The 8,954-nt window shown below is 43.0% G+C and overlaps 1 protein-coding gene across 1 annotated transcript in view; it reads right to left on the bottom strand.

Moving 5' to 3' along the window:
• Nucleotides 1–2,916: 2,916 nt before the first annotated feature.
• ANTXRL (ANTXR like) overlaps nt 2,917–8,954 on the bottom strand; it is a 55,656-nt gene continuing 49,618 nt past the window's right edge. Inside the window, exon 18 of the mRNA XM_013199378.3 lies at nt 2,917–8,058. Coding sequence (XP_013054832.1) covers nt 7,828–8,058 — 231 coding nt within the window. The 3' untranslated portion in view covers nt 2,917–7,827. The remainder of the gene's footprint in view (nt 8,059–8,954) is intronic.

Here is an 8,954-nt window from a genome sequence, read left to right as displayed (position 1 = left end):
TGGCAGCAGGCCCAACAGATGGAGCAGAAATTCAGTAAAGAATAGAAAAGACCTCTAAAGCTGACCAACACTAACTCCTACCTCTGGTCACGTTCACTTTTGCATAAGGTACTCCTCGTATACAAGGAAACAGGCACAAAGCAGTCACACTTGTGTTTTTGAGGAGGTTGAGCTGCCACAGATGCTTACCACATTTTCCCATTGGTTTTGGTTAGCCAAATATGCCTTTGGTGACGTAGAGGAATCTTAAGACTCATGTTTTCATCTCAAAGCATCTTCCTATGTACTGAAATAATGGAGAACAGAAAACACTTTAGTGCGCTTAATATTTTACCTGAACACTGCACGAGCCATGATCTCTAAAGAAAGGGTAGCTTTATTTAGTAGCCTGTCAAATGCATGTGTGTTTATTACAAGTGGATGTCCTGAATGCTGTGTTCGTCTATGCCCTCTGTGAAGACTCAGTCTATAAATCCAAACCCCTTTGCCCTCAAACGGAAAAGCGTACACCTCCAGTGCTGTATGTTCTGGGTCACGAGACCTAGGACATTTCTGCAAGTCTGCTCCCAAAATCATGTCCCTGAGGTTTAGCAGGATGCAGGAGAACACTAGCATGGACAAAGGGCAACTCAGCTGCTACATGGCAATGACGGACTGGCATGAGAAGAGCTCACTTTGTTGAACTTGGTGGCAAAGACACAGATAGGTTTATATAAACACCTTTAATGAAGTATTTATACATGCATGCCAATGCCGCACCTTGGAAAGTTTAACAGGAAACATTTTTCAATCAGTGTCACAGCCAAAACCTTTCAGTAGGATGCCACATTGTTCCCTTTCTCTCAGGGCTTGTAGCTCTTTCGTTTCATCTTTGGGGTCTTACTGGTTCTCCTGAGCTGCTGTCAGAAATCAGAGTAGTACTTGGCTAGGAGACTTCCAGCATACCCTGCCTTGCAGTGACATGGGGTTCCTCAGTGTGAAGGAAGGGGGCACCTTAGTTGCAGAAACTGGTGAAGCTTGGGATAAGTCCTTACCCCAAGGCCAAAGCACATTCATAGAGTAAAGATCAGAAAATTTTCAGTATGGACAACATACTCTGCCTGTGGTTTCTTTAGGAATGGGAGCATGGGGAGAATGGGTATTTTTCAGTTACTAGCTCAGATGCTGAAGCCAGTAAAATTCTTGCTGCTGACTTCCACACAGCCACATGTTGGTGTATGTTCACATGTAAATGCCACTCCTGAGACCGTGAAGTATGTTTGATGAAAGGTGCTAAATCAGCATTAGAGACTATTTATAGACAAGGCTGTAACCAAAGCCTTAGACTTAGCCCAGACTGCGGGGAAGTTCAGGTCAAATCTGAATTCTGTTGTCTCAGGCATGCAGAAACCTAACCAGCCACAGCTGCAGCCAGTGTTGGGTTTTTGTTAACGCAGAACAAAAATGCCCAGAGCCTCGGCTCCAGCTTTTGTTTGTGTGATCTCTTCTGAGAGCCCTAGCCTGCCTTTCCCGTAAGAACCAGATGGAGGAACAAAAAAGGAGTGAAGGTCACAAAACCGTTCTGTCAGCCTGGGGAGCAGAGTGAGGGCAAGCTGGGCTTTGTCAGAGACCCCGATGCCATGAGGAGGTGCACAGCTCTAGGCAAAGGATTTCAGCTCCCACAGGGATGGGGGCACCTGGCTCAGTCACCATGCAGCTGCCCCCAGCTTTGTCACAACGACTTTGTGCAGCAATCAGGCCCCTAGAAATCAGTGCCCAGAGTTTTTCCAGATGAGGCTCTACTGCACTACGAAGCTGGGCTTAACTGACCCTTCCCACTACAGCTCCTTGGTAAGGATAGGGATAAGAGCCCAGCCTGGCCCAGAGAGCCTCTTGTACCCAGCTGGCTGCCAGACACACTGCTTTCACAGGAGGATGGCAGAGACAGAGCACAATTACCCCCCACACAATCTCTGCTAACAATGGAAGTAGAGAAGCTTTTGCCCAACTCCAGCTGAGAAGGAAGTCACAGATGTCCTTGGCATGACCCTGTCATGTTGTGTATCCCAGGTAGTGATGGCATGGGCTCAAGGGGCTGAATATGTGCAAGGACCAACTTCATTTCCCATTGCACACAAGACTGTGGCTGCCATACTGTGCAAACTACGTACATAGCACAGCTCAGCAGCTTTGCAGCATCCTTGGTTTTCCATAATTGCAGCCTACTTAGGTTAGAGATTTTTGTGGCTTACCCCTGCTGACCTCCTTGCCTGGCTCATGTTTCCCCCAGGCCCCCCACCCTCAAAATCCTCAATGGGGCTTGGAGAGATACAGAGGAAGCCTTAGCAGCAGGGAGGGAAGAAAAAATTAGCTTCAGAGACAGTGAAGAAGGGAGTTTAGGATCAAGTCCTGCGTTCTTCAGGCAAGGCTTCTAGAAATCAGTAGTTGTGCTCAAGTAAAGATAAAAACCAACCCTATGTCTCCAGTGTTTTCATAGGTGTAGGATTTGCTATAGAATTTGCTCTTTGCTAAAGACTTAGGTTCTAGCATCTTATTTTTCTTGGCTTTATGTTCATGTTTCTATACACTGGACTTCTCTTTAGATAGCAGCAATAAGCTCACATCCTCCTCCCTGTGTCAATCAATGTTCAAGTACCAACTTCAGTGGAAGTTACTCATCATTTCTACCCTACCTGAGAACAAAAAGGGCTTAAAACAGGTGAATGAGACAAGGATTTCAATTCTCAGGAAACTGAACCACTGAACGTACCCTCGTCTCTATTCACATAATGACTAAACAGTAACTTGGGATGGGAATTCTGACAGCCCAACCCCACATACTCCTCCTGACTGTTAGAGGGTTGAGCTGATTAGAAACCCAAGTACAGACAAGCTTATCCCTTCTTAAGATGACCCTTACAATGAAATTCACTGTAGTGTTTAACCAGTAAGCACTTTTATTGTTGATTTTGAATCCATTAAGACTACATTATGTTGGATTACAAGACGTTGGCTACATCTCCCACATTTGCATGCAGGCATTACATTTGCGAGGTTTTCTCAGAAAAATGGAGCAGGCGCATAAAATGCATAAAGGTTATATGATTATAACATGGAAGCAGCATGTCAGTTACAGAAATTGGTACCACATGTATCAATAACAACCCCCCACACCCCCATTTAAAACTTCTTTGTCCATCAAAAATCAAACTGGTTTCTCTGTCCCTCGTCTCTGTTCCCTGGCTGTCTGTCAGCCCCCATCCCCACTGTTTCTGAAAACACACTTTTTTTTTTTTAAAGAGTTTAGTACAGTACATTGTTTTTCCCTTAAAAACAAAAACCTTCCTCCTTCACTATCCCCTCCCCCCAAAATGAAAAATCTATCATAACCTACACATCTCTTCAAGCAGTGTTAAATGTTAGGAATCTATTGCAGTATCAAAAGTATCAGATCAGTAACAAACTTCTAAACATACTAGGATGACCCTAAAATTCCCCTTTCCCGAAACTACCGAGAACTGAAAATGCTATACTGCATTATCACACTTGCATGCATGTATCCTGAGCCACCTGTATTTATTCACCTTAAGCCCCTTTTAATAAATAACTGTCCAGCAGTAACATCCAGAAGTGTGCTGTCTCCTCCAAATTAAACTATATTTACAGAAGTAGGGCTGTTTTTTCAGTGAATTTTTTTTTAAAAAACAAAACAAAATAACAACAATAAAAACCAGCAAACGATTAAAGAGAAAGCATATTACTGATCACGTTGTCTAAAGACCAACAGGAGTAAAAAGCATTAGGAGCACCAGGTGCACATGCATTTGAACTGGTACAGTTCATGAAATATCATTCATTGTTATGCTCACTCATTCAGATGAGGAGCAGATTATTTTCTTTTCTTTTTCCTTTTTACATTTAGGACTGTCTGCTCTGCAGGCTACTCCCACAGATGGCAATGCATGCACTGAGGTTAAAAGATGGCCATAAATATGCTTTGATCAATGTGGTTCTGTATCAGCTTTAAACACTTGGGGTTTCCCTCCCCACTGCTTTGCACCTTGTGTCACTTCACATCTGTGCTAAGTGTGAGCCAAAGGTCCCTCAAATCCACATTGTTCTCTTGGATGAGGGGAAGCATTAGATACTCACTTTTCATTAAGTTTCAAATGATGCTATGAGCTGGAAAATACAGGGGAATCATCCCACATGAGAACATTTCTTAGCAGTGTAAGTACTGTAATCACAACTGATATACATGCATATCAAAACATAGTTAAATCTCAAGCCAGTTAGAAGGATTTTGTTCCTTCTCTTATTTGAGCCAGCTCTCAGCTGATAGACACCAGTATTACTGCCTTGACTTCAGTTGACGTACGTTAACTTACACCAGGTAAGGATCAAGCTCAATAAAATAGCAACCATTTTCTCTTACTGCATTGTTATAGTGCCTGAGATCACTGCAAACGGGCACATTTCTACAAAGCCCAAAGGCCTTAATGTAGCCAGTGTGGTATATTAACATTTCAAAGGTGATTCAGCCAGATTCACTTTCTCTTCTTACCACATTACCAGCTAACTATCATCTAAACCTGCAGTGCTGCCATCATAGAAGCTGGCGGGGGACACCAAAAACTTTGAGTTATTCACCACACACTTAAATTTTATATACTGAAGATGCTGGGAACTCCATTTATGCTAAACCTAATTTTCAATTTCATGGTGCTTTCTGCTTTATCATACACAGATCTGATCACCTGGAATCACCAAATCATTCCTATTCTTGCTGCACTTGCACATTATGCAGAAATTATAAGTAATTTATATCTGCAAGACTGCCTATTTGTAGCAAAGGAGAATATTTTCCAGAACTACAAGTGACAGACATGTTGGAAGTTTGATTGTGGAGAGTCCTCCCTAAGCCAACACCCCCATTCTCACTGAAAGTGAGTTAAATTCTACATTAACATCAGTGCAAGTTTGCGACAACTCTGACCCCTCTTCAAGATCTATTACAGGAGCAAGAGAATAAGGAATTTGTCTTACAGGCTTTTTCATTAGCTGAACTTTACTCCTGACCCATTAGTTCAACTTGATAAGCAGATACTAAATCAGTAAGCAAATTTTCCCTTTCAGTATCACATAATTTGTGAGATCCACCATTATTACAATCCCATCATCACCTGCTGATAAGAGACTTGGCATCTATAGAGCAGTGGTCAGCTCCAATCCTACAAGCAGATAACCCTCAAAGGGTGTGTTTTGCCCTGGCAGGGGGAATTTATTATTATTTTTAATCACCCTCTGCCATTTCAATTCTTGATTAGCATTTGTGGCTAATTGTCCATTGTTCATCTAAACCACGTTTGTGGCTAATATGTGAGACGCTATTAGGTTCAACTGTATGTACACGTTACAACACATCTTAGATCCAGCAAGTTTACTTCACATAGGCTTCCATAGGACAAAAATAACATCAACCAGTGATCTCTGCTTGTAAAGCACCTTCCCCCACATCCAGGTTCCCACACTCTCATTGGAGTCATCCAGTTGCTTCCACTGGTGTCAAAAGTGGAGCTTCACCAGAACTGCAGTAGAAAATTGGACACATTTTAGATTCACCTTTCAACTGAAAGAAATGGAGATAAGTAAGCGATGACTGTGTTGCACTGGCTACAGAAGGCCTTTCCATTCATAGGAGTGCTGCTCTCTGAGCAATTTTTTGTAAAGGAAGAGAAACCAAACATTAAAAACCTACACACTTCCCACACACACAGACACATACATACATACACACACTTCTCCTCTGAACAGAAATCCATTCTTAGAGATCAAATTATGCAGACCCTCTTCAAGTGACTAAAAACATGAGAACAGCATTGAGTACATCCCAGTTCTCCTTTCTTATCATGAAGTCACAGGTCAGCAAAATACTTGGGCATAAGGATGTTCCTCTTGACCTGCAGGACATATTAATGCATGCAGAAGTGCTTTGCTGGCTCAGGCCTAAATTAGGAACAATTCCAAGGCCAGCTGGCACCCATGAGTGTGATTCCACTACCTGCACCAATATACATGAGGTAAGAGCATAACTCAAGAGAGCAGAGCAGTGCAAGAGGAGAAAAGAGGCTCTGTGGTTCTTCTGAGTTTAACTTTGACAGCCTCAGCTGCATACACACGGCGTGTCACAGTGATCAGCACAGACCGATGAGAGCTTGGTATGGTGTTCTGCAAGTGGGATTCCACTGGAAATAGTAAGCCTGATTCCTGTTTGCACCAGTGCAATGTTATGTGTCTGTAAAACCTGCATGAAGAGGCCATTAAATCTGGAGTAGTTACATGATACAGTTTGTTTTATCTTGGATCTATATGCCAATAACTCATGTGATGTGCTACACACCCACACCTACACACAGATGGAGAGATAGGTATATGCTGAGCCATAATGCAACACACACATTATTTCTACAAATATCCTAACTACACAGTTAATGACTAAGCTAACCAGCGTAGGGATTTGCAGACACCCTCTCCAATACCACATGATAGGTACTGGTAGAGAAAAGCAAGCTCAGGTGTTACTTTGATTACTAGGGAATGATCTGGGCACAACCCACGCAGATGCCACACTGCACACTAGGCATGGGCTGTCCCACAGTCCCGCGTCAAACTCCCACCTCTGTGTAGGTGCCCCATCTCTTTTCTGATGACACGTAGAATTGAGGGCAAGCAGTCAACACTTGGGAAATCCTCCAGTCAAACTGGAGAGAGGGGAAAAAGCTAGCACCGACACACCACACCGTGCCTCTTGCAACCACAGGTAGACTGCAAGGCTACATGTTATTGGGATCTGGGCCATCTAAAGAAAGCTACTTATTTACTGATTTATGTCTGAATCACAAGAGGATTCAGTTCTGCTTGGCAGTAAGCCTGAAAGGAAAATTTTTAGTGATTAACCAGCAATGGAATCAGTCCCTCCTGATTTATATGACGTACTGTTTGCATATAGTAGCATTCATGCTCAAATTACACCTTTTTGTTCCATTTTGGAGTGTGTTTTCTGTAAGTGAAAACAAAACACCTATCCAAAACACTTCTCAAAATTCCTCTGAACTTGGATGAAGCTGAACCCAGGTCTTGCTCAGGGTTTGGACTTCTGGAACCAAAATCTGACCTTCAGTGACTATCCCATGCAACCAAATCTAAACATACCTAGAAATGGCAGGCTCAAAACTGATTTTTCTGGAGAAAGACACCCCTCTTATACGTGAGATTACTGGCACATAGTCTTATCTTACCTTATTATTGTTATAGCCTCCTTATAAAAACTTTCATGGAAATTCCACCTGCAGAACTAAAGGCAGAAATTATATTTGCAATTATTGTTCCATTTTAACATCTGGATGCAGTACTGTTTGGGAAACAAAAAGCAAATTCTTCAGTGAACTATGTTTAACCAACTTGCAGGTGGCAGCTATCAAAACAGATGCACGTGTATCCAGCTAAAGTTATTAACATATGATCTGACATACCAAGTCAGACAAATGTCATGTGTAAATAGATCTTCAAACGTATACGTATAAAAGCTGCTACTGTATCTAGATGATCGTTTTGGTTTGTTTCTGTACCCCATAGCTCTGAATCTATCCACTGAATGTTTACTCAGCACGTGTGGTATAAATATATTCATACACTAAAATTGACACTTGGCAATTTTTTTCTTTTTTTCTTTTTTTTTTTTTTTGCTGACCAGCAACAAAATCTGATATCTTTAACTGTAAACCAATACTCAATAAATATGCCGCATTCAGCAAAGAGACATATTTTGTCGATCAGGATTTTGCCGTACTAAGCCATGGGCTGTGGAGGTGGCCGTGAAGGAGGAGGTCCAGGAGGGGCTCGGGATGGGGGTGGTCCGGGCGGTGGCTGCCTGGAAGGGGGCTGCAGAGACACGGGAGGAGAAGGGCTTCTCGGAGCATAGTTGAGAGGAACATCGTCACGTCGTGGCAGCTTTGGCGGTGGGCTGTAAGGGGCAGAGGTCCCATCTGATTTCACCCGAGTGAAGTTCATGCATCTTCCCTGGAGGTAAAAGAAAAATTAGTTATTCATAAAAAGCATGTGTTTTGACTCATCAGCAACTAGCCAAAGGGGCTGTAAGCAGAGAGGCCAGGCTGTACTTAGAGGTCTTCATTCCAACATCATTCATTGGATCCTAGACATATTGAGACTAGACTATACTAAAGGTCAGCACTAGAGACCGATGCTTTCCTTGGGTTTCAGAGCTCCTGCCTATGGAGAATAGCCTAGGACTGGTTTAACTCAAAAGGAAGCCCAGTGTGACTTTGCTCACATACACCCTCTTCTTTGCTATGACAGCCATGCAGAACCTGACTAAAGCCACAGAGCCACCACAGAGTCCTGCCTGCCTTGGTGAGATCCATTACTGACACAGCTGTGCTAGAAAAAAAAATTCATTGGGGAAAACAGGATTATACCAAACAACATTAGCAAAGGCACCATCTGTGGCTTTCCTTTTCACAGTGATGCTAGCCTAGCTGGTGTCCATGCTTCCAACACTGTGCTGGGATAGTACATCTGTCTTCTCTGCTCCAAATGTAGCTGCGGCTTTCCTGCCATCCTCACAAAAACCTATGAGGTGTGGGATTTATGCAGAGGGAGCTCCAGTGGGTGTGTTTTCAGCACGGATGTGAGATATAGGCAGGCAGGACCTGGTGGAGAACTGTAGGTGGAGATCTTGGAAAAGGAGTAGATGAAGTTTGGGAAAAAAACAAACAAAATAGCAAATGCTGAGGATATCCCAGACACAACTATGGGCTAAACACAACTACACCAGGGTTTCCTTAAGCCAAAACAAAGCTCTATACAGGTTCCCACTAACCAAATTCCGGACAGGAAGAGATATAGACAGACCCCAAAGACCACCTAGCCTTTCCTGTGAGGAGCAGCCAGAGGCT

The sequence above is a fragment of the Anser cygnoides genome, chromosome 7 (assembly GCF_040182565.1).
Source record: "Anser cygnoides isolate HZ-2024a breed goose chromosome 7, Taihu_goose_T2T_genome, whole genome shotgun sequence".
NCBI classification, from domain to species: domain Eukaryota; kingdom Metazoa; phylum Chordata; class Aves; order Anseriformes; family Anatidae; genus Anser; species Anser cygnoides.
Note: the sequence above shows the minus strand (reverse complement) of the source record. Positions and strands in the feature narration are given on the sequence as shown.